The 25,332-nt window shown below is 58.0% G+C and overlaps 1 protein-coding gene across 1 annotated transcript in view; it reads right to left on the bottom strand.

The window, feature by feature from the left end:
- Positions 1 to 25,332, bottom strand: part of Rbm19 (RNA binding motif protein 19) — an 86,752-nt gene that overhangs the window by 10,225 nt on the left and 51,195 nt on the right. The window contains exons 22-23 of the mRNA XM_006970795.4: positions 14,562 to 14,667; positions 3,624 to 3,744 (exon numbers count right to left, since the gene is read on the bottom strand). Of these exons, the coding sequence (XP_006970857.2) occupies positions 3,624 to 3,744; positions 14,562 to 14,667 (227 nt within the window). The remainder of the gene's footprint in view (positions 1 to 3,623; positions 3,745 to 14,561; positions 14,668 to 25,332) is intronic.

Below are 25,332 nucleotides of genomic sequence, written 5' to 3'. Positions count from 1 at the left end.
TTTGGACACCAGTCAGTGGGAGCCCGTGGTGGGTGGCGCCTGGGCCCCTCCTTCCATGTGTGTGCCAGGCACTGCCCCCTGGCCGGGGACTCAGGAGCACCAGGCTCTCCCTCTTCTCTACCCAGTCACGTCCTCCTCAGTGCGCTAGCCTGGGCCTGGGAGAGTGGCAAGACCAAGCCACGTGTCAGCTCCCTGGAGCCACAGGGCCCCTAGGTGCTGGCACCTTGTGCCCACTGTACAGATGGCAAAGCTGAGGCTGAGACTCACCAGGGGCCACAGAGTGGGTAGCAGGACACGCACACACACACTGAGTCGACATATGGGTGCCAGCCGGATCACTGAGTCAACATAAGGGTGCCAGCCGGATCAGCCGATGCAAAGGCTTGGTCGGGAGAGTGGCTGGAAACTCAGGTTTGAGTTCTAGCTATGCTACAGGTAGCTGGGTGACCATGAATACGCTACTTGCCCTCTCTGAGTCTCAGTTTCCTGATCTGCTAAATGGGTCAATGACAGTATCTACCCGAGTCCTGCAGGATTAAGAACAAGGCAGCCGGTAGCTACGTCTGATTCCCGGCAAGGCCCGGCAGGAGAAGAGTGGCACAGTGGTGGGGGCTGTGTCAGGGAGCCTGAGCTACAGCTCAGGGGTCTCCTCCACCCAGGACCGCGTGTCTCCACCATCCCTCCCATGACAGCGGCGGGGCTGTGGGCAAGGTATAACCCAAGGGCAGGGAGACTCCCACTGCCTGTGCTGGCCAGTGCCAAAACGCCGGTGCAGCGGCTCTGGCTACCCATCGCTAGCCCTGAGAACGGCTCAGGCCATGGTGTCGCCGGCGAGCTTGTGGCCGGGCCCCGCCTCTGATGGCATGGTCTGCAGCCCTCAGGGAGCCTTTGTGGTGGCCAGCACTTCAAGGCCTCCACCTGAGGTCTGAGTGCCTTCCTGGCAGAGCCCAAGGGCAAGTGGGACTCGTGCCCAGCTCCGGCCTGGACCCTGGATGCTCAGAACAATGTGGACTCCGACACAAATGAGCCAGTACTTTTCACGGCAGGGAAAAGGGCAGGGGAAAAAGGAGGCCCGGGCAGGCTCTGAGGCCCGCAGCCCTGTTCGGAGGACTCTGGCTGCTGCACACACGTGCAGGACAAGGTGGAAAGTGGACCGCACACTGTTTCCAGGGCATCTGCACATCTGCAGCCTTGCACCTGCCCCAGGGCCTGCAGGGCAAGGCCTGATGGGAGTCACAGCCACGCCTGAGGCGGTCCTTATGGCCACCTCGGATCTGCTGGAGAGGTATCTTTATCAGTTTCATTGCTATGCCTGCCTACTGGGGCCCAGCGGCTGTGGGCCGCCATGGAGACGCCTGTCCACACCAAGGCCTGCCTTCTGCTGCATCCTCTCACCTGGGAGGAGAGGCTGCTGGCTTCAGAGCTCAATTTATCGAAGGGGCTTCTATCTGTGCAAAGCAGAAGTGCTGAGTCTGCACTCTCCCAGGCCTGGGCTGGGTGGTGGGGTGACCACAGGGGAGGCGGGCCCGCCTTGGTCCCGGGAGAGTGCCTTCCACAAACATTTGCCGACGGGTGCATTTGGGCCTGTCGATGCCTGTCGATGCAGACAGGTTTTGTCTGCCCATCAGGACTTGGGATCTTATTGAGTTGTGAGCCCACCACTGAGTATGCAATCTCCCGTTTCTCCGGCTCTGCATTTGCTTGGGCTGGAACGCTCCCCAGCCCTGGATGGAAAGCCTGGCACCCCTCAGAGCTGAACTAAACAGGGGCACCAGATAGGAACCGACCAGTCCAGATACAAGCACACAGCACACCACAGTTGCCATGGGTGGGGGCGGCAGCGGCAGTGGTGACGGCAGCGGCGACGGTGGCCTGACCAGAATGTAAGACGGTAAAAAACCAAGAGCGTACAGGGGCGGAGGCACAGAGGGGCAGAAGACAGGCGATGACTGACGCCTGATACCCAGAGGGCAGGGCAGGGAGGGGGTGGCTCTCCATACCACTCACAGCACAAACAAAAGCAGAGAGAAAGGTGCTGTGTTAATAGGGAACAGCATGTGTGAGCGCACGAGGCCCCGCCTTGAGCTGGGGGACAACCAACCAACTCTGTAGGACAGAGGCTCTCAACCTGTAGGTCGCAGCCCCTTTAGAAGGTCGGATGACCCTTTCACGGGGGTCACATATCAGATATCCTGCAAATCAGATATTTGCATTACATTTCATAACAGTGGCAAAATTACAGTTGTAAAGTAGCCATGAAAATAATTTTATGGTTGGGTGGCAGTCACCACAGCATGAGGAACTGTATTAAAGGGTCACAGCACTAGGAAGGTTGAGAACCACAGCTGTAGAAAGGTGGCATGGCTCTAGGTAGAAGACCAATGGAGGACCAGGGTCTGTGTTCCAAGGCTTTGGTCAGTGGCCCCAAGCTGCCTCTGCGGTTTTTAGCACACTGGCCAGGGACAATCTTGCTGGATTGCTCATAATCCCCCAGGACAACGTCCCCTTCTGGTCCTCCCACCATCCCTGGCAAGGAGCAGGGACAGATGGCTCCTGACCCCAGCCCCGTAGACCCAGAGCTCACAGCAAACACTTCAGGGACAACAGTGGTCTCTGAGCCCCACTAGCTACGAGGATCCCTGAGGGCCCTGACGCTAGGATGACCAGGTAGGAAGAAACTGCCTGCCTCTTGACCGCAGCATCAGGGCTACTGCAGACAGGCATGTCCCAGCCTGACCCAGAACCCGGCTTTGCCGGCAAGAGGGAGGAGGGGACCTGTTCCCAGCTGAGAGACTCACGAAACCAATGGACCTAAAGCCAGCAGACAATGGTAGCTGCCTTGCTCCACTTCCTGAGGACCACAATGAGGGTACTGTCAAGGAAGGTGGGCTTTAAGTTCAAGCCTTGACATCCTAGTGAGGGGTGCACACCTATTAGAGATGAGGCCCACTGACTCCAGCCCCATAGACTCTAGCCCCCCCCCCCCCCCCCGGCTCCCCCTGTCTTTGTCCCCTAGCATCAGGCACAATGGGCCTCCTGTTTCTCACCTTTGGGGACCTTCAGCCTGGGCTACCCGCAAAGGGAAGTGGCCAGCCCCTTCACCTGTGCCCATGGCCCTGCTTAGTCACTCTGATGACCCAAGCATGAGGGCAGCCGGGCTCAGGAGTTCCTGGTCATCAGCTCTATAGTCTTTAAGGCCATAGAGTGTCACCTTGGTGAGTCAGCTCTGTGAGCACTGAGCTCAGGCAGGAAGAGGACAACCCTGAAGAAAGGCATATGGGAAGCTGATGATCCTGGTGACCCTGGGGTTCCTGGGGCCAGCCTCCAGGACCCATTGCCGGCATCCCTGGGCTCGAGGGAGCACTTTTGGAACCTGGATCGAGGACCACAGTAGGGACCGAGGTGACAACTGCCTTGCCCTTCTTGCTTGCCTGGCCCCCACCGCCCTACCCGCACGCAAGGCGACAAGGTGGCCGTGCTGATACAAGGCAGGTTGGTGACAAGAGGCCTCGGGGGGTGGGGGGGCTGGACCCAAGCGAGGGCGGCTCCGCAGGCAGCCCCTGCCCCGGCTCCCAATCCCAGAAGCCCCCCAGTCGGCCAGGCGAGCACCAGGCCACTCCTACCTTGGAAGTGCCTGGCTGTCTTCCTCCGCAGGGCCTGGACCGTCACCTCCGAGTCTGCCCATTCCAGGACCAGCCTGCGGCCGTACAAGTGGGTGCTGTGGCAGAGCGCATTGAAGGCTTTCTGGAGGGGGCAAGAAAGAGCAGCATGTGAGATGTGGGCGCTGCACACGGCCTCCCCCCCCCCCCCCCCGTGACCAGGGGTGTCTGCCAAGGCGTTGGGGTGCTGGGGGCCCACCTACTTAATTACCAAGCTATGTTTCAGGGGAAAGAGCTACTGAGCAGTCAACACAGGTGGGTCACCTGTTCCCCATGTGCCCTCTTATCTGTGGAGGGCGACCCCAACGACGGGCTCTCCTCTCACCCAGCTGTCAGGTTGTCAGAGGACAGTCCCTCAGGGCTACTAGAGGCCCCTTTCTGCTGCTGGCCCTCTGCCCTATCCCCCGTCTCTTGTCTGAATCTGTCCTGTCTGGTTCTGGCGTCTCCTTACTGGTCCCTCGAACCGGCTCTTCCTCCTTGCTCTGCCTAGTTCCCTGCACCCCGCCCCTCCTCCCTTAAACACTAAACTGAGATACAATCCATCCATAGTGCGTGTATGCATATGCAGCCATCAGCATATGGATTCCAGAACATTCCACCACCATCTCAAGAGAAACATACACCTGGGCTGTCACTCCTCAGGTCCCCCGACTCTTCTCCCAGCTCACAGAGACCACTAACACAAGACCAAGTGGCCAAGACGTCTTTCGACTCTAGAGTGTTCATGTCTGGAGCGAGGCAGACTCTGGGCTTCCTTTTTTTTAAGAGCTTAGGCAGGTTAAGTGAACCCTCCGGGCTCAGCATCCTGAAGTGGAAGCGTGAATACACCCAGATCTGGGACCCTGGAGGATATGCGAGATTCAGTGTGGGGTCCACAGCATGTGTACCCATCTCCTGTGCTCGCAGACAAATTCCCCTTGCAGCTGTCTTCTCTCCACAGAGCCCTAAGGTGTAGAGGATGCTCTCGGAGCTCCCGGGGGTGGGGGGGGGGGAAGGGAGGGGATGGAGAGCACCCTGGCTCACAGCGGGAGGACGGTGACACAGGGGCAGAAGAAGAGCCGTGAGTCTGCCCCTCTCATTGTGCTGACGCCTACAGCACCCAGTAACCAGTACAGCGAGGCCCGGAGCCGGCCACTGCCCCTTGCCCGTGACGTGACCGCTGTGGTTGGAATGTGTCCCCTAGAAGATGCATCGGGGCCTGGCCTTGGGCACCTTGGGAGGTGACCGTGCTGGAAAAGAGTGGTTGGAGGAACCAGGTCACACTGGAGTGAGGCGGACTAGTGTCAGGCTCAGGCACAGCACCACGTGGAGACGGAGACAGGGCCTGAGGAGGCGAGTCTACCAAACAACCATCCAACACAAGCACCGCCAGCTGTGGTCAGCAAATGGGAGGGAGGCGCCAGTCACACTTCAGCCCACACTGTCTGGGTGTTGGGCCCGGGAACTGCCAGGGAGTCCGCTTGGGTCGTCTTAAGCTTCAGGGTGTGGGAAATAAGGCCACGGCCCTGGGCTAGTCACTGCCCTAGCGGGGTCACATGCCCCATCTTGGAAAGGCTACAGGACTTAGAGCAAGCTGTGAAGGCGGCACCCAGTGGCCACTCAAGACAAACAGAATCTGGAAGGACGGGAGGGCTTGGGGGCAGGTGGGGTGGGGTGGGGTGGGAGAGGAGGCATTAAAGAGTCTCACGGAGAGAGGGAAGGTCTCCACGCTTTGTTCTCTGCAGTCTTGAGAAGGGCCAGGTGCAGCCCGCCCCCCCAACCCCCAACACTTTTTTTTTAAGTTTAATTTAGAAGCCTCTTCCGACTGCCAGCAGAACCCCTGCCATTTTTTCCCAGGCAGATATAAAAATGCATCTGGCCCCCGAGCCGAAATGGCTCATTCGGAGCTCCGAAGCGCGGGCGCTCAGCTGGCAAGGCAGGGAGACGGTGGGACTGGGGGAGTCCGCCCCTCAAGACGGAGAGAGGAACTGGTAGGGAGTCTGGTGAGGGTCCCCGAGGAGCTGCATCCTGGGGACACGGCAGTCTGGGACAGCCAAGGCTGCAGCTGGTGACTACTCCGCCCGCCCGCACTTAGAAAGCAGAAAGAGACCCTGGCGGGGAGGCCCAGCCGTCGGTTTCTTCCTCATTTTTTTTTTTTTTTTTTTTTTTTTTTTTTGCAATCTATTTCTGCTTTCTTGGGCCTCAGAAGGCCTGGCGATGTTTCTGTTCACTGTAGGAGTTGCTAATAGCCTCTCCCTGGTTCTCCCTCTCTGTACCCCTCGGGCACTTTATTAGCTCATCAGAAGGGCTTTCGGTACTCAGAGGTGTGGGGGGCTGTGGCTCGGCAGCTAGGCTACCTCAGTTCAAATCCCTGCTCTACCACTTCCAAGCTGTGGGACGCTGGCCGAGCTGCTTAGGGCCTCTGCATCCAGGCCTCATCACATCTGGATGAAGCAGCAGCAAGGCCAGGGGGTGGGGAGTGGGGGATCCAGGGAACCGTTTCGTCATCACAGTTTAGAGCACTGCCCTGCGGCAATGCTGTAAGATGTGTGCTGTAACCAGGGTGGGAACAGCAGAGCCCACATGCAAAAGCTCTTGTTTTTTCTGGAACACAGTATGGGGTTCTCTAAAAACAGCAGAGCCATCCCAGCCCTGACTGCTGAGGGATGGTAGTGACCAGGTCATGCTCCTCCATGTGCTCACTTCCTGAGCTGAGTGTGGTGTCCTCAAACTTTCCTCATGGGGTACGAACAGTGACTGGGGGCTAAAGCCAGCCTTGGGGAACGCAGAGCACATGCTTCATGAAGAGGCCTGTCTGCCTGAGGCTTCTTAGGGAGGGAGGAAGGGAGGGAGGGAGGGAGGAGGGGGGCAGGTTCACTTTTGAGGGGCTTTTGGGCTGGAGTGAGGACACACCTGAGATGCATGGAAGATTCTAGGCACTTGAACGGGAAGAATGAAAGCTGCCGAAGCTTCTCCCCTATACCTACCCCAGAGAAACCACCTCACCATCTTCCCAGAGGCTACCACGCTCAGGGAACTCGCCTTTGCCAAAACAGCCTGGGGGCTTGTCCCTTGTGGAACATGGAATCCTGTGGCTGCTTTCTGTCATCACTGAGACCAACAGTCTTCTTGGTGTGGCCCAGGGCTTCCCACTTCACATGAGGTAACTGAGGGTCTGCTGTGTGTTCCATCTCCTCACACTGAAGCAGCGGCCTAGTCCGGGAAGGCTCTGCCACCCTGTGCCCTGCACACCCTGAACCTCGGAGCAAAGGTGCCCTATCCCTTCCTTAGCTGGGACACTGCTCTCAGTAAACCAGAATCCCCTTCACTGAGGATCTTGAGAACATGTCTCCCCCGTGGGTGGATGGTCAGCACGGCTTTGCCTTAAATATCCCATCAGCTTTTCAACCCTGCGTTTCTGAACACAAAGACACAGTGAGAGCACAGCTTAGGTCACCACACACCTGATGGTGACATGGACTTGGTCTGGCTCTGCACCTAGCACCCATGGCTTTGGGTCCCCGCTGAATGGACACAGCAACCCACCTGCTGGCACAGGAGAGACATGTCAACCTTCACCTTGGCCTGCTGGGAAGCCCTATGGCCCCGAGTACAACTCAAGGGACTGACTCAGGGTTGATACAGGGAATGCCAAGGAAGAGCCACACCCTGCCACTTCCTGGTGGCTATCACCGGCTACCCCACCGGCTACCCTGAGCTCCATCCTGGGCACCTTGGGAGCCTCTTCCCTGGCCCCAGCCAGCACTGTCTCCCTATCTGCAGAGGGAAGCAGGTGGGAGGCTTGCTGGGAGATGAGAGGTGGGAGGTGGGATTCCTTCCCACCCCAGCCTCCAGATGGCAGGCAGCATGGGCCTCACCCTTCTTCCTAAGAGCCTCTATCCTGAGTGAGGTGATGTTTCCCCCACCATCTGATCCTGGGGAGATCACTGTTCACGGTGACTCCTCAGTTCCTGGGGTATAAATGTCTTTACTCTGGGGTGGACCTGCTGGACCCCAACTCCCATTGGTGGGGCTCTGTCTCAGGCAGCTCCTTTTGAAAGTTGTGAGCATCTACTCCAGGCCCAGGCTACCACCCTCCATATCTCTGGCTTGGATGCCCTGTGATTGAAGCCTCAGTCCCCAGGTCCAAGGCCACGGCCTCCTGCTTCCTTGTCCTGATCCTACCTAGAAGTCAGTCTGCACAGGCAAAGTGGGGAACCAATACAGGTTGCAATGAGGCTGGACCTGGTGGTCATCTTTTAAGACCATGGAAGGTTCTGGAATGCTGCTAGTGCAGGTTGGGTCCGACCTTTATGCAGTTTCCCTGAAGACAAAATTTCTCCCAGGAACCAAAACCATTTTGTGCCCTTGGCAGGACTCCAGCCCCATGTGGTTACAGAGGCCTGGCTGATCTCCAGCTGTAGGCAGAGGCTAGGATGGACCTGACATTAGATGTCAGCAGCCTCCTGGCCCTGTCCCCCTGGCTCTTTGGGTACCATCCCTGGCAGAGCCAGAGGGCTGCAGACGCTAAAGGCATCCAAACATTGACACCACCAACCTGCCCTAAACTTCTGTGCCCAAAACCTGAAGGGGAAGGGGAAGAGGAGCCAAGTCCTATCAGGCTTGGAAGAAACACTGGGTAGTCTGCCTCTCATGGTGCTTTGCATTGCTTCCCAGTGGCCTGTACGATGGGTCAGCACACCTTGCCAGCAGCCAGCAGCTTCTGGCCTGCCCAGAGTGTGTCCTAGCTCTTTGTGTAATATGGAGTGACTTCCACAGTCCATTCTGAGAAGTGACACTGTCTTAGTCACTGTTCTGTTTCTGTGGAGAGACACCATGATCAAGGCAACTCTTATAAAAGAAAGCATTTAACTGGGGGCTTGCTTAGTTTCAGAGGCTTAGACCATTATCATCATGGTGGGGAGCATGGTGTTGGAGCAGTACCTGAGAGCTACATCCTGATCTGCAGGCGCACACACACACACACACACACACACACACACACACACACACACACACTATGAATGTGTGTGTGGCATGGGCTTTTGAAACCTCAAGGTCCACCTCTAGTGACACACTTCCTCCAGCAAGGCCACACCTCCCAGTCCTTCTAATCCTTTCAAACAGTCCCACTCCCGGGAACCTATGGGGACCATCCTTATTCAAACCACCAGACACTGAGGAGTGGAGGGCCAGGACTAACAGCCACAGGCCCACTTGCAGACTGCACCTGAGTCTGTGACACGAAGAGAGGCACCCCTAGTCATTCCATCAGCTCAGTCCAGTCAACCTGACCCCTGAGGACACTGCCCGGGCTCAAATGACAAAACGCTAAAGTGGAGCGGGGTGAGGCAGGGAGGGCTCCACTGTCTCCACAGGTCTAAAGCACCTCGGAAGGGCAGGTGTCAGGTGGCCAGGGTAAGAGGTGACAGGCAGTGCTGACCGGGCTGGGCCCTGCACTGTCCAGTAACCTGCTCTAAGTCCCTGCTGTTTCACTTTCTCAACTCAGTGTGACGACCTGTGAACTCTAAGGGCAGCCGGTGACCTAAGCAACACAGTGGCTGCTCCTTGGCCCCGAGCATGCCTCGTGGCTGGGTTTCTACCTTCCCCTGACTCACATTGTACCTGACAGCTCTGAAAGCCAAGTCTTTGCCTGGGTCTACAAGGTGCCTGGCAGGCCTCGGTCCCCACGGAGGTCTGCAGGGCTGCAGTTGGCAGCATGGCAGTGTGATCCTGCTTATGCCTCGGCGGTGAACCGGGCAGCACCTGACTGTAGGGTCTTAGCTCACATGTGCTGGCTGAGCCCGAGTCCTTGCCTTGAAATGCAAGCTTGGCTAGAATTTGTACTCTTGCACGGTGGTGACAGAAGCCTGGCAAAGAAGCACCATTCAAATGCCAGTGTGATCTTGCACACAACATGAACACACATGCAAACAGGAAAGGGGGATGGAACCCCGATGCCTGCGTGAGTTAGCTCTGGCAGACACAGAACTGGTCAATGCAGGATTCAATGCAGTGGGGAACCTTGGGGCCCAGAGGACTCAGCTGCCGCCCCGTCCCCCAGCACATGCACCACACCATCTGTTCTCTCAATGCTCTGCCACTCCCGGAGGGCAATGTCACCAGCTCCTGCCGCGGGGCAGGGTCACCTGGGCTCGGGGACCCACATGGGGAACAGGAAGGCAGCTTTGACGTCATGGGCCACTCTGATCCTATTTGGCATTGCTTGGTTGGAACAGGAGTGTTTCCTCGGGGGTCATCCCCGGCACACCCCGCTGTCCTGACACCTCGTTCTTCCCCCTTGCACACCATCACGCAGCTGTGTGTTAAGCGCATGTGACTGAAGCTCTGTCCTGCCGCTCATCACCAATCCCACCACCCCACGTCTCACTGAAGGGCCCGCTGCACCACATGGCATCACCAGCCAGCATGAGCTCAGGCCATGCATCCTGTCGCTCGCTCCCTGGGCGTCCACCCACCATGGTGGAGAAGTGGGAGAGAGGGAGGAGATGCATGTGGCCCTACAATTAAAGCGACGGTTGTTTATCACAGCAGAGCTCTGCCTGCCAACGCCAGCCGCCATCGCAGCTCCGGCTGCCGGCTCCCCCCGAGTGTTTATTTAAGCCAACACATTGCTCTGCTAATTGGATAACATTCTATGTGAAAATAGGCCTTTTAAAACAACAGTGTCGGTGGCTAAAACAGCTGCAACCACAAAAGTACAAAGGAGCGTGGCTCGGGAGGGAGAATTAAAGGCACCTCGTGTGGGGAACAGTTAATATTCTGGGTTCTGGGGGGTCTGTCTGCTCCTCCCCTCCTTCCCCTCCCTTCCTCCAGGGCCAGCCTGGGCTATGTATGTAAGAAAAGGAAGGTGGGGCCTGAATGGAAGCCCAGTGCCTATTGGTGGCTGTCTAGCCAATGGGGACCAAATCCACCTGCCTAGGACCCCCCACTGCCAGTTCAGGTGAGAGGGCCACACCACGAGCCGGGGGAGGGGGAGCTGGGGGGAGCCCAGCAGTGCAGAAGGCAGCGGCCCTTCAGAGGCTCTGTGTGTCTCTACCCAGAGAGCCCTCTCCAGGGTGAGGCGCTGAAGCTGGGTAGCAGGGATGCATGGGAGGGGCGGGGCTAGAGGAAGGATAGCACTTTGGTAAACCAGTGCCTAACAGGAGGGAGGAGCCTGGCTGTGTAACACTGAGCTGTCCCGTCCCCCCCCCCCCCCCCCCCCCGTCAGACACTCCACCAGTACCCGGGGGGCACTTCAAAGACGGGGCATCAGAAGGGCTTTATCATCCGAGGTACCCAGAGGCCCAGGGAAGGGTGTGGGAGTGGTGACAGGTAGGTAGGATGTGTGCCAGGCTGACTCCCTGCCCCATGGCTCCCCTCTTTGGTGCAGGGCTAGGTTCCCTGAGAAACGTGGAGGTGGAGATAATGTGGGTACCTTCAGCAGGACCAGCATTTACTGCCTAGAACACGGGCCTGATCGAATGTCCTAGACAGGGAGAATTCGCCTGCATGCCGAGCTATTTCCTGTGAGTAGGCAAGGCTCAGGCCACCGGTGCCTGTGACTGGGCAGGTAGCCCAGGCCTCCCCCATTTGCCTGAGCAAGTCAGCATCAGCCAGGGGCGGGCCCGGGGCTGTGCAGATGTGCAAGGTCAGGAGAGGGAGCTTCTGGGCTAATCTCCGCCTGATGTGGTGCACTGGGCTGGGGCAGGCGATGGGCCTGTGCTAGACACGTCTCTTGTACGGGTGGTGCCCTCCTCAGGAGCCCCTGCCTATTACCGTTGGGTGCCTGGGTCCTCTGGGTTCCGCCATGCGGCCTTCACGGAGCCTCCTGCTGGGTTTGCTCTCCCGCACTGTTGTGTACTTGACTCAGAAGGGGTCTGCTGGGTCCCTGAGAATGTGAGGAATGAGGGACGGCCTGGAGACAGAACCCAACTCCTCATTCCAGGATAAGGAGTGGGCACTGGTGCAGGGCTCGGCTGGCCTCGGTGGACCTCTGTGGGGTGTGGCCAGGGCAAGAGCCTGATACCAGGAGCTGAGATGTGGTGGGGTGGGGGCAAGTGGAGGCTGGTTGCCCACCCCTCCGGGCAGGCGTTAGTCTCTCTGGGCCTTCCGGCCTCACCGTCCTCCATTTAGCAATGAATGCGGCAGCCTCCTGCCTCAGCCCTAGTGGCTGTCACTTCTTCCAGCTCTCTTCCCTTCTGGTTTTCCTTCTATGTCTGAGGATGGCCTGAGGAGGCCTCCTAGCGTACAAGGTTGCAGACCCAGTGACAAGCTGCTGTTCTGCATGGAGAAGGGTCTGGTCCAGGTAGGAGAAGGCATTCCACAGGGTCAGAGACCATTGGGAGACCCAGGTGTTTCTAAATGGGCCTGCCTTCTCTAAAACATCCTGTGCGAAATGGAGGCTCAGGGGAACATGTTCCGAGAGGTAGGGGCCCGACAGGCCCCCTTCCAGCTCAGGTGGGTTCCACTCTTTCTCCACTGCGGAGTAATCCCCATCCCCAAGCCGTATTCAGTGAATGATTCCATGTTCAGAGCGTGGCCACACTGTGGGCCGGGAGCATGCAGTTATGGCGGGTGAAAAGTACGCACAGTGCCACTCGGCAGACAGACGGAGGGGATCAGGGAGAGAGACGCAGCTGCCCCGGGAAACAAGAGCAAGGGACTATTGTGGGAGGAGGGCTGCAGGCCGGTGCCACTGTCATCAAGATGACCTTACTGGGGGACAAAAGGGCGTGAGTCCTGGCAGAGGGCAGGGCAGGGGGACGGCGGCAAGGCCGGAGAGGCCCGAAATAGCCCCGCTGAGGGGAGGGCACAGACAGTCTCCAGGGCTGTGGGTGGAGCCCTCGCTGTCCTCGGCTGCCCTCTCTCCGCCAGGAGCCAAGAATGGAAAGGGAAGGAGGGGAGAAGCCGCCACCTCACTGCTGAGGGGCTGACTTGGGATTAGGAGGGACATCGATCGGGCCTGGGTGCCATGTGGGCCACTTGGGTGTAGCGTGCCCTGGGCCCCGGGGACTCGGGACTGTGCTGTAGGACAGAAGTGGGGGTGTGGACATCTACCCCCGGCCTGTCCCTCGAGGCTATGTGCCAGGTCAGCTGTGACGCTGACCTTGGGCAGGGCAGTCACTGTGCAGAAGGAGGGCTTCTGGTTAGGGGGCCGGCACTGAACCCCCACTTGTCACAGCCCCCCCCCACACACACACAAGGGCTGCACAAGGAGCTGGCAGGGCCAGGCCCTGGTCTCAGAGCATCACCCCAGCAGCCCTGTCAGAGGTGAGAGGTGCAGGGAGGGTGAGTCACTTTTCCAAGGTCGCTCCGAGGGGAAGAAGGCACGCTGGCTTCACAGATGGTGAGCCAAGTCGGGGGGTGAGAGACCTCTGTCAGGGGCGGAGTTCAGGATGCATTGCACACGCTATCTGCTGATGTGTGCACGCATACTGCTGCTCTGCTGACCGGACATCACAGGTGTGCACAGACCCGAGGGATGGATGACTCAGGGCCCCCGGGTTATGGCAATGAGAACCAAGTCGTTCTGAGCATTTGCCATGGGCCAGCGAGCCGGCCTCATAGGTCCATCTGTCACAACCAGGAGCAGGGGTACCACCATCAACCCATTTCACGACAAGGAGACCCAGGCACAAGGCAAGGCCAGGGAAGGCCAAACTGCCTTCAGTCACAGGGTTTCTCTGGTTGCCAAGACCTAGAGCTTGCAGTGTGCTGCCCCTCCTGTCACCTCCATCAGGGCTGCCAGCTGAGGAGAGAGGACCAATGTCTAGGCAGTGAAGCAGGCACCTGGAGTGGGGTCGCGGAGATGCGGGCGGCTGCCATGCCCTGGGGACTGGAACCCTGTGCCCGTGGGATGCCCAGGCTGTCTTGGCAGTGGTTATATCCCACGCCGCCCCTGCTGCTCCATGCCGCTCCCTGTGGCCTCCTGTAACACCACAGTTGGCGCTCAGAGCCACTCTGCTCTTCGGCAGGATGGCCCTTGGGGTGGAGGAGCCCTGGCCATTTGGGAATCGTCCCGGATGCTGTTTTCCATGGAGGAAAGCCGAGGCGATGGAAGGCCACGGCTGCCCGGGCAGCGCTCAGCACAGGGTACAGGACGGCCCAGCTGCCCTGTCTGTACAACCCGGCCTTTTGGAGCTTGAGGCCCTGAGAGTGGTTCCTAGACGTTGGCAGGATGACAGCCTGGCTGCTATCCTGGGCCCGAAGTCAGAGCCTGGGTGGGGAGAGGGGAGAGTGGTAGTGGTGGCGGTGGCGGTGGCGGTGGCGGTGGCAGTTACAGGGTTATGGCAGGATGGCTCATTGGGTAAGGGTGCTTGCCTGATGACCTGAGTTCAGTCCCCAGTACTTATGGGTAGGAGAGACCCAATTCCTGCAAGTTGTCCTCTGAGCTCCACATTTGCACGCGCATGCGCACACTCACGCATACGTACCAAACACATATATAACAAATAAGCAAAACTAAGCACAACCCCCAAGGCTGTGCCGCCCTCTGCACAACTAGGGAAATAGCTACACACGTGCATGTGTGCTGCAGGAGCGGCCTGTGGTGTCACAGCTTAGAATGGAACCGGCCACAGCTGGAGGGCTGAGGAGGGATCCAGGTCCCATCCCACGCACTGTTTTCTGGACACCCTTTCCATTCCTGCCCAGTCTGTTTTAAACAGTGCTGTCTACCATGCTCAGCCCCAGGGTCTTTCCCCTGCCACAGAGCAGCCTGAGAAATAGGGAAACCTCGGCTCCTGCGTATGCGTGATGGACACACCAACACACACTACCCGGCCCTCCAAACCCCAGACCCAGTGTTCCCCTCCAAGGATCCTGGGTAAATTAGCAGAGTCAGGGGAAGAGTCGGCAGCAGGAGGCAGAGACACTCTTCCCTGGCTCAGAGACTCGGTGCTTCTCGGGGGCAGCACTCACCTTTGCGTCCTGCTTGGTGACGAAGTCCACAAAGCCGAAGCCCCTGTGTGCGCCTGTCCCCGTCATCTTCTTCGGCAGGCGCACGGTCTTCAGTTCCCCAAAGGTGCTAGAAGACAAAAGGCCGACATCAGAGACCGAGGCCTGCCAGGGAGGCAGGGGTTCTGGACTGAGACTCAGGAGCCAATCCCTGCAGGTTACCAGAGATGGCTGGCTTCAGGAACTCCCACTGCCCAGGCACACTCATGTGGCTTCCCACTTCCCCACCGCCAGCCCTCACTCCGCAGGCGTGGCTTCCTTCTCCCTGCTGGCCACCAAGTGGGGGAGGGAGGGTACCATCAGGCTGGAAAATTTTTGGTGCCTCTCCTGCCACCTGGGGGACACCTGGACACCTGTCCTTTCCCCATGGGATGAGTCTTGCACACATTGTGCCAGGCCAGGGAAGGCCCCAGCTATAGCAAGGGGCTTGTGCTTGAGAGTCAAGGTTCAGGATGCTGGTGGGTTCCCCCGACCTTTCCCAGGTAGCCTCCACACCTGAAGCCAGGTGTATGCCAAGCCTAAGCTCACCGACCCCAAGCCACGGAATCCTTTCTGTCAACCTAGGATTGAGGTCTGGAGATGCCTGAGGGCTCAGTGCTCGGAAGACACACAGCTCCTTCTAGCCCCATGCCCTCCACAAATATCCCTTCTGATACCTGCTACAGCTGGTCACGCAGCATTCTGGAGCAGACTGACCAGGGGACTGTGGCCTGGACCACCCTTGGGGTGGCCCCTCTCCTCTTCACCAAACTGACCTTTGAAAGACTCTGGGACAAAAGGAATGGGCTTCCTCGGGGGTCCCCTGGCCGCACGCCCCAACCCCAATCCCTTCGTAAGGTCCATTTATCAAATATGTACGAGCGCACTGCCACTGATAAATATTTAATGTGCTCGGCATCTGAAGAGAGGTGTTATTTTTATTTGAAAATCTACACTCTCTGGTGGCTGCTAGGTCCACACATCCACACGCCATAGTCTGGGATGCTCCAGGCCAAGGACCGATTGGGTAAAGAACACGGCGCAGGCCGTAAGCACTCGCCAAATGATATAAGTTAAATCTGAGGCGTTAACCCGCAGCCCTGACAGCATGAGCTGGCATCTGCTGGCCCCATTTCTGAAGGCAGGACGGTGTGTAAATGCAGCATTATGAAGCCTCAAAATGAATCGGCACGTCCAGCTCTCCCCGGCAGCCCCCCCACCCCCACCCCCACGCAGGCCGCTGGGAATGAAGCTGGGGACAAGGCCAGCCTCCCCAGGATGGGAAGGCGGCAGAGGGGAGCCTGGCCAGATTCTTTGCTGAGAGGGAGCTCTCAGCTGATTTGGAGGGGGTCCTGAGTCTGAGCAGGTCAGACAGGAAGCCTGGAGAGCCGAGAGAGGCATGCAGCCGACAAACCCTGCTTTATTCTGCCACCTAAAGGCCTACACATCCCATGACATGGCCTTTGGTCCCTCGACCAGTCCCAGTGCGTCTGCGGGGCTGCCTGGGATAGGGAGAGCCAGGATGCACAGGCTTGCTCCCAGGCTGGTCCACAGAAATGGCTCATCGGTCACCCATCCTCTGGGTCACTGTTGCTGGCAATGACACCTCTGGGGACATTGAGGGCCCAGGTCCCAGGGCTTTACACCCTAGCAATGTAAGAAGGCTAGAAAGTGTGGGGCAACTAGGCCAGTTGTCTCTGACAGGCGACAGTGGAGGACACCTGGCCCTCCAGCACACCTGTTAGCCACCCCACCGTCACAATGCCACCACCCACTGTGTCCCAGCCAGTCCCTGTAGGGGAGTGTGCGCGTGGGAGAGGGGGGCTGTGTTACTTCAACAGTGGAAGAAACCACACTGATCACGCTTGTGGCTGTGGCTGTGGCTGCAGCCTGGAGCCCTATGCTTGCCCTGCACAGGGTGCTGCTGGAGTCTCTTCCAGAATGAGCCAACAACGGGAGACAGCCTGGAGAGGTGGGGCGGCCAGGAAGGAGCCATGGGGTTCATCACCTCAAGTCCTGACGCGGGGGGGGGGGGGGGGGGTGTCCTGAGTCTGAACAGGTCAGACGAGAAGCCTGACCTGTTTACAAACCAACAGAGTTCAGGGGAAGCAGCCTGGTTCTGGGGGGGACCGAGCAGGGGGTGAGCTCCCTGGCTCTGCCACAGGATAGTTCAAGCCTGTCCTGTCCCCCACAGGTACCAGCCACTTCCATAAGTGGGGCTTCTTTCTTTCTTCCCAAAACATAACCACACACGCGTGAACGTGCGTGCGTGCGTGCGTGCGTGCGTGTGTGTGTGTGTGTGTGTGTGTGTGTGTGTATGTGTTTTGTGTGGTGGTAGCTGGCCTGCACAGAATCCAGGGCCCTAGCGATCCACCCAGGATCATGGGGTGCGGGGGAGGGAGGGAGGACCATGTGCACCTCCTTTCTGTCTGTCTGCTCTATGTCAGGGGGATGGGGAAGGGAGGCAGAGGAGGGGGTACTGGTGAGGTTAATTCCTCCCCTCTGCAGCGTGCTGTGAGCCGTGGATGCTTGGTGCATGGTAAGCAGCCGAGGGGCCGGAGGAAGCAAGGAAAATAATTAAAAGGTGGAGAAAGAAGCTGGTGAGGAGGCGGAAGGGGATGAGCTGCTGTGGTCTGAGGACGTGCATCTGAGAGTGGTGAGGGAGCCATGACAATTCGGAGCCACTGTGGAACTGGGGCGGGGCTGGGAGCTGGCAGCCTTTGAGGGTGTCCAAAATGCTGGCTTGGGGTTTCTAGACCGCCAACTGAATGGCCAAGGGAACATGTGCCTGAAGACCCCAGGAGCTTCAGGAAAATGGCTCCCATGGAAAGCGACTTCTAAGAAAAGGGCAAGAGAGCCAGACCGAAGAGGAGCTGGAGAGTCAGGGTTAGATCTTCCGAAGAACTTCCCAGTATCTGTGGACGTTTCTAGAAATGTCCAGGGGAGGCTTCAGGACACCGTCATTGCTGCCAACACCCCAGCTACAAAGGAGGGTCTACCAGCTCCCTGCCAGGCCTCTGAGACCTGCCACTCCCGATGGGACAATGCTGGGGTCGATACCGTCCCCACCTCTGCTTGACGGACGAGAAAACCAAGGGGCAGAGGGCCAAAGTGACTCGGGTCCGAGGTGAGCCCCTGCCCTCGGTGCTGGGGGAGAGGGCTCGCAAGAGACTGGCTCAGGGTGCCTGTGTGATGTGGGAACGTGGGAGGCCAACACCAAGGACCGCAGAGAGATGGCTGAAGAGAATTAAAGAGAAAAGAGACGCTGGGGGAGGGAAGGAAAAATCAATGAGGTACCTTTCGTTCCAAGGAGATAAGCGACATATAAATGCCAGCCATTATGAAGGTTCTTATCTGCTGGCCAGGTCTGTGAGGCCAGTTTTTAAAAGAGGCCTTTGAAGGGACATCCACATGAACCCTGTCTCCGGGGTGCCAAGGCCACGGTCAGTGGGGAGAGGCTGGGCAGGGCCACCAGGGGCCAGGGAGGGAGAGAGGGGGACTGCAGCACCCAGGGACTCGTCCCCAGCCCGGCACACTGGGGGACGGCGCTGCGCACGCTCCCCACTGTGTAGATAATAGAAACCACAAAATAGCAATTACTGTATCAGAAGCTGTGAATAAAGAGGCCAGAGCGGGCTTTTAAACACAGCCCTCCTCCCCTCCCCCACACGCTCACACTTCCCTAACAAACTCACACCTCACTTTTCCAATTATTTCATTCACCCCGGGTTCGCCAATTACTCCTGCACTGCGGCCCCACCCCCTCCGCCATGCTGCCACCGCCAGGATTGGTGGCCGGGTCTGTGGGTTTTCGATGACAACTGGAGTCTGTTGTGGGTGGTTCTGACTTCTTCAGGTGTGTGGGGTGGGAGCAGGCACCCATGGGCCAATTATATCTGGTTAGGTGTGCAAGGCATGTTTGCATACACAGGCCGAGCTATGTGCCCTCTCCCTGTGTGTCCCCTCCCCATATAGGCTGCACCCCCTTCCCCGAGACTCAGCTTGCATAATCCTAGCCAAGAAGATGGGCTCGGGGGAAGGAACAGGTAGCGTAGGCGAGAAAAGGACCCTGGGTAGATGGCGAGCTGAGTGACAGCCACTCTAGAGCCTGGCGTGGACGAGTGGGTAGGCTGGGAAGTGGGCCATGCTACCACAAAGGAGTGGTTGGGGTACATCCTGATCCCAATGGTTCCTGGGGTCCAAATCCTCATTGCTTCTTGGAGCTCAGACTCCCCAGCTGAGTGTGGAGTCAGGCGGGAAATTCACTGGTGGTTCTTTCCCCGCCTGCGCTCAAGGCATTGCTGGGCAAGAGTCTGCTGCCACCCAAGGGACCCAGAGAGCAGCAGCACTGCGGTATGAGCAAGAAGTGACAGAGGTAAACGGCAGGCGTCTTCTTGCCATGAAAAAGTCCTTCAAATGCGTCCCCAGCACACACACAGCAAGCGGTGACCAGCACATTCAGCCCTGTGTGCTCTGCAGTGTGCGGGGCAGCCTGGGCTATGGACTCACATGGCCCCGGAGAGCAAGGCACTGCTATCGTTTCTGCTTTACAGAGGGAGGAGACCCAGGCTGGTCACCTGGGAGGTCTTGGTCCTCTTAGGTGACAAGGAATGGAGCCGGGTTCATGATGGGCATCTGGTCCCTAGACCTGCAGCCTGGCTAACGGTGTCCATGGCCGAACCCAGGGTGAGCATCCAAAGAGCCCACTTTTGCTGGGGTGCACGAAACCCCAGCCTCCAGGAGGGTGTGTCCACCTTACCTTGTCTGATCTCTAACCTTGCAAATAAGCTGAAGGCCATGCACACTCCATAGCAGATTTGGGGGCCACGTCTGCCACGGACCTCATGTCTGTGTGCCAGACCCACAGCCTCAGTGCTGACCTTCACCTCCCTTGTCATCCAATCAGCTCCTTCCCTGCCCCTTCTTACCGGTTAACAGTGGTTTTCCCACTCAAAAGTCTGCACCAACCCCAGGACCTTTGTACCAGCTGGCCCCGTCCATCACTTAAACCCCCACTGACCCGGATGTCTCCTCCCTCTACCTTACCTCTCTATTATCTTCTCAGCTCAAATTCTGCCCCTGCCCCTAATGCCCCCTCTACCCTGCTGGCCACTGAGAAGACTGATCAGTATCTGAATAGCCGATCGACCTCCTTCTTCTCAGCTAGAAATAGAGAGCACACTCCGACATGGCAGGGTCATGTCACTCAGCTGAGTCCGAGGGACACCTCCGCCTCTCTCTAGTGGCCGCGTCAACACTGCACGTTCGGAGTGTTAAGCACAGCCCTACCCACTGTCCACTTAGGCAGTCACACGTGCAGGCAGAACACCGAGTCTTAGGACGCTGGATGCCCTTGGTGTAAGGCGGCTCAAAAGTTATCACAAGGACTCACCTCTACTCTCTGAATCCAGCGACAGAGTCACAGCAGGGGAGAGGGGCCTGCCCCACACTTGTTATGGAGCTGGTCCCCAGACAATGACCTTCCCAACTATTTCCCCCGGTTAGCTGGAGAGAGAAGAGGCGGTCCCTCCAAAGATGACGTGGGTTGGGTGTGACGCCTCCGTGGGACACATCCACTCCCACAGAACCACGGCCCAGCAAGTGTGGGCAAGCGAGTGCGCGCATGCGCATGGCCTGTTCCGCCGAAGCGATGGCGCAGGGTTGGTTAATGGAATCTTTCCCTCTTTGTCCTCGCGCTGGCTCTTTAAAGAGTGCCTTTTACACGGAGCCCTTCCAATTACCCGGCGCTCCGGCCTGGTGAGAGCCGATGTAAAAAGGTTACCCAGTCGCCATCAGCCAACACTCCCTTTCATTTTTGTCTCTTGAAGGCTGAAAAATGGCCTGGTTTCCAGGCAAGCGAGAGGAGCGGAGGGCAGCGTTTAGCGTCTCTCAATAGCCTTTCACAGGGCCCTTGCCAGGCAGGTGCGGCCTCTGTATTTTCTAGATGAGAGATCCAGGGCTGAGTGGTTAAACGGAGCCTCTGCATCTAAGCTGGGGCTGAGTTCCAGGTGGAACTCAGGGTCTCTCCTGAGCATCTCCACAGAGGAGGGGCCGCTGGAAGGTGGCCCTTGGCCTGATCGCACCTCCGGGGGTGACTGTGGGTAAACCACTGCCTGGTCACACCCAAATTCATGACTCCCAGGCCAGGCAGATGTCGGAGTGGGATAAGTCCACGAGGAGTCCTGGGTGAGGAGCAGCTGGTGGCCAAAGGTCCATCCCCACCAGGTCACTGAGCGAGCGGCCCCCACACCCCACCAGGTCACTGAGCGAGCGGCCCCCACACCCCACCAGGTCACTGAGGGCGTAGCCCCCACGTTCCCTGAGACTCACAGAGGTGTGAGTCCCTCACCATCTTTCTGAACCAGCCATGGGGTGGTCACCAAGCTTCTGAATGAATGGGAGCTTGTGCATGTCCAAGGCCACTGTTCCACCAGGGCAGGCAGGGTCCACTTAGCCCAGCCTTGGCCTCCGGGTGGACACTTGGACTACAGGCTGGCCATGCTTCCCTTGTAGGAAAGGTAGCTGGCGACTCAGAGTCTGAGAGATGGAAATGATGTCAACAAAGCCAAAATGCCATTAGCAGAGAGAGCTTCGCTAGATACTTCAGATGCCAGCACTGCCTCCAAGTTTGAGTGCCTCTGCCTGATAAATTCAGCCCACCCGCTACTTCCCCTGCCAGGCTACACCCTGACCTAACGTTTTCACGGCTATTCTCTTCTTCCTTTTGTTCCTTTTTGATCTGATTCGGTCCAAAGAATCCTGAAGGGCTGGCCCACCTCCTGAAGAAAGGTTCCCACCCGTCCCCGTCACCTGAGTCTGGGCCTTCACGGCCTTACAGGAGTTGACGTTTATACAAGAGAGGTTCTTGGCAACCCCACGTTCCATGAGGACACACAGGGTCTGCCCCAGCCGCAGATCCACCTGTAGCCGGTCCATTCAGTGAGTTGCCCTCGCCACCCTTCAGGCTTCAGAGCTAACGTGACATTCTCGGGGAATCCTACGGAGCCCTTGGGTTTGGGTCCTGTGGGCCTCACATGCCCCTGGCCAACACCCCCCTGTGCTCTCTCAGTAGACTGAGCTCTGCTTTGACCCCCGCCAGGTGCTGCAGGAAGTTTGTGGTTTGCGGTCTTTGCTCTCTTGGGTGAAGAGGACTTGAGTTTGGATCCCACAACCCAAAGAAACGCTTCTGTAATCCGAGCCTGTGGGGCGGAGACCAGCAGGTCCCTGGACTCACTGACCAGCCCCCTTGGAGAGCCTCACGGAAAAGTGAGAGATTGTGTCTGAAAAATAAGGTGGAGAGCAACTGAGGAGACTGGGGGTTAACCTCTGCCCACCACACATGCACATACAAACTAGAAACATATAAAGGACACAGAAATGAATTCCTTCTCTGACTATACCACCAGGTATGTTTTTAGCCACAGAGGTCACAGAGTGTACCCTGGGTATTGCCATACGAAGTCCTTGAAGGCACCGCATGGCAGAACATGGGGCCTTCTAAGTTGTTTAACGGATCTGCCAAAGCACACAGGACTATCATCAGGTGGGGAGGCAGGCAGGGCTCAGCAGGGCTCACATGGAGGCCCTGCACGACTCACTTGCTGTGCACACATCAGAGAGAGAGAGAGAGAGGTCAAAAGCAAGGCGGTGCCCTTGTCAGCCAGTGCTGTTCCAAGCTCTCCTGCAGGGACTGAGTCAGTATTGGCAGAGCGTGGCCACCGTCTCCGCGGCAGGCCCTGCCGGTGCCTTTTACACAGGGACACGAAGAGTGTGTCCGGAGGGTGAACGGATGTGGTGCTTCTCAAACTCACGTGGCCACCAAGCCCTGTTTTGTTTTTTCCCTTTGCCCAAATGGAAAAAACAAACCAAACCAAACCTCGTGGGATGTGGTAGCGCATCCCCGCAATCCCAGATACACAGGAAGCTGGGCAGGAGCAGAACTCCAAGCTCCAGGCTAGGCTGGGCTATTGAGTGAGTTTAAGGCCAGCCTGGGCCACTGAGTTTAAAGCCAGCTGAGCGTAGCCTAGTGAAAGCACGCGTGAGAAGTGATAAGAAGGCTGGGCATACAGCAGCCGAGCACCTGCACAGCCTGGGTGAGGCCGGGGGTTCCAATCCCTGGTACCTCCGGGTCATCACCACTAGCGTCTCTCAGGACACAGGAGCCGCAGACCCGGGGAGCTGTGGTGGATGAGATGCCCGTCAGCTCAGGCACAGATGGGCCCGGGGGAGGAGGCTTGATCCTGATATCCAGATGACAACTCTGAACCTCCAGGGGCTACACAGTGGGTCCCTCGGCAGCGGGTCCAGTCCTGATGGGAGAAGCACCTAACGCCTCGGGGGGAGATCTGGAACCAGGTGCCAGCCCTGCACCCGCCACCACACCCACCGTCACATTTCTGAGGCTCAGTCCGTCACCACGCCTCCCGGGGCTGTCGAATCCATGGCCGTGTCAGGAACCGAGCCAAGTGAGAGCTGTGGTGAGTGCCACCCACGTCTGTGCTGGCGCCACGCAAGTGAGGGCCTCCCTGGGGACCAAGTACGCCCAAGAGAGCCGAGACAGCAGGCGGGGCTTCGTCACTCCTCACAGCCTCAAATGCGCAGGTCTCTCTCCATCTTAGCATAGGCCTCCCCAATGTTAAAGACGCCGTGAACAAGTGTCACCAAGAAGGTGGCCCAGCGCCTCTGCGTTCCCTGGGTCGGATGAGCCCATCTGGAGAGCAGGTCCCTCTTCTAGGGAGAGGGACGGAGAGGAGCCCCCTCCGGTCCAGGGTGCACACTCAGCCGGCCCTGCCCTCCACCCGGCGCAGTAATGGAGCACACCAGCCCTCTCCCCTCTGGTCTTCAGCTGCCTGGAGAACAGCTAATCCCATTACGAGAAAATAAAGTGGATAATTTAGGTTAATGAAATCGTTACAAGCGTGCAGCGGCCAGAGGTGGACGCCCAGAGCCAGTTCAGCACCCTCCGTTGTCATTATCCTCAAGACAGGAAGGGACAGAAAGGGAGGACAGACGTTTAAAGAGACAGCCAGGAAAAAAAAAAAAAAAAAGACCTGGCCTTTCTTACTGGCTGAAACCAGCAAGGCTTTTCTTTTTTTCTTTTTTCTTTTTCTGTTCTTTCTACCCCAACTCGAGGACACCTCAGAGGTCCAGGCATTGTTTATGACGACCTGCTCTGCCACCTCTCATCCTGCTCTTTTTTAGAATGACCCCAAGGATGAATGCTGGGCTCCAGGGCACACCACTGCTGAGTTCAGAACCTCCAGCTCGCACTACACTGTCCCTGGGTGCTCATGAGGAGCGGGATCTCCAGGCTTCCCTGGGAGCCATGGTGGGGAGTGGGAAGAGGGGAAGATGGGGTGAGCAGGGGCTGGGACCCACAAGGTAAACCCAGGGCACTGAGCAGGAAGACGATCCTGTCACTGGCCCACAGCTGCACTGACGGGCTCACCAAAGCTTGGGCGTAGCCACCACACCTGCTGGCACCCAGCCATACCAATTAAGACTGTTCATGCACAGTTCTGCTGTTCACACTGCTTGGACCGGGTCGCAGTGGGCTTTGGCTGGCCACTCGGCCTGAGTGTCCGCACCTCCCACACCCCCACTTTCTGCCCCGGCTCTCTGCCAGGCCCCGTCAGTCACTTTGAGGATCCACTCTGACACTCAAAACATAACGATGGTTGTACGCCACCAACCACGGCACTGCGAAGCTGCTTCTCACAGGCCCTACGCTCTTCTCCAGAACTGGTCACTGCCTATCCTCATGTCTCAAGTTAAGGGAAAGGAGGAGCCTTCGGGCAACCTGGATCCTGACCAGGGATGGAGGCCAGGAGGGCGGGAAGGGAAAGGAGAGAGGCAGGTCTTCCTGGGCAGGTGGAAGGTGCCTCACTGAGAGTGACAGCCAGGTCCCCTCTGTCACCCAACACTTGACAGTGAGGAAGGAGCCGGGGCATGGAAGAGGCGTTTGACTACCTGGTGCTGTCTTCTCTGCAGGGGTACAAAGTGATGTACCCCAAGACTCAGAAAGGTCTCTATGGCTTCCTGACATTGTCTCTAGGAAACAGACTCTCACAGTGGCAGGAAGCCCTGCTGTGTGATGCAGGGAAGCAGAACCTCTAGGAACGCTCACAATGAGTGTGAGTCAGGCCAAGAGGGAAGGAAGGACAGTCACTTGCTGTCACTGTGGTCCAACTCCCACGGTGGCACAGGATGGCAGCCTTCCTTCATGTAGAACCCAGAGACTCCAGATGGAAGGACAGATGCCCAGTCAGACCCTTCCCACCCTCCTTCCTTTTTCCAGAGTGGCTGACAAGGGCACAGGGTTAACAGTGGCGGATTCCAAAAGGCTTTAGGAAGTGACAGCTGGCAGCCGCCGTTACAGTGGGGTGCACACACATTCTCTAGAAAGGTCAGACTGTAACTGGCTTTGGCGTTGTGACTACTCAGCTCTCCCTGTACCTGGAAAGCAGCCAGGACTGTAAGTATGCAGACATGGGTGACTGCTGATAAAACTTTATTAAAACACTGGAAAAACATGGCATGGGGGGCTCTGTGGCATAGGGGTGGTAGTTCCCCTGCGCTGTACAACCTAGAAGTTCCAGGGACATGCAGGGAAGGGCTGGGGGTGGAGTTCAGGACAGTCTCTATCAAAGGCTGAGATTTTCAGAATCTCAGAGGGTGGCAGGCACTTCCAAGGAAACTTCTCCCCTACAGTCTTGAGCGACAAGCTGGGCTGGGCATGCCCGCTCTGAGCAGGGGT

The sequence above is a fragment of the Peromyscus maniculatus genome, chromosome 23 (genome assembly GCF_049852395.1).
Source record: "Peromyscus maniculatus bairdii isolate BWxNUB_F1_BW_parent chromosome 23, HU_Pman_BW_mat_3.1, whole genome shotgun sequence".
Taxonomy (NCBI): Eukaryota; Metazoa; Chordata; class Mammalia; order Rodentia; family Cricetidae; genus Peromyscus; species Peromyscus maniculatus.
This window is presented reverse-complemented; position numbering and strand designations above follow the sequence as displayed.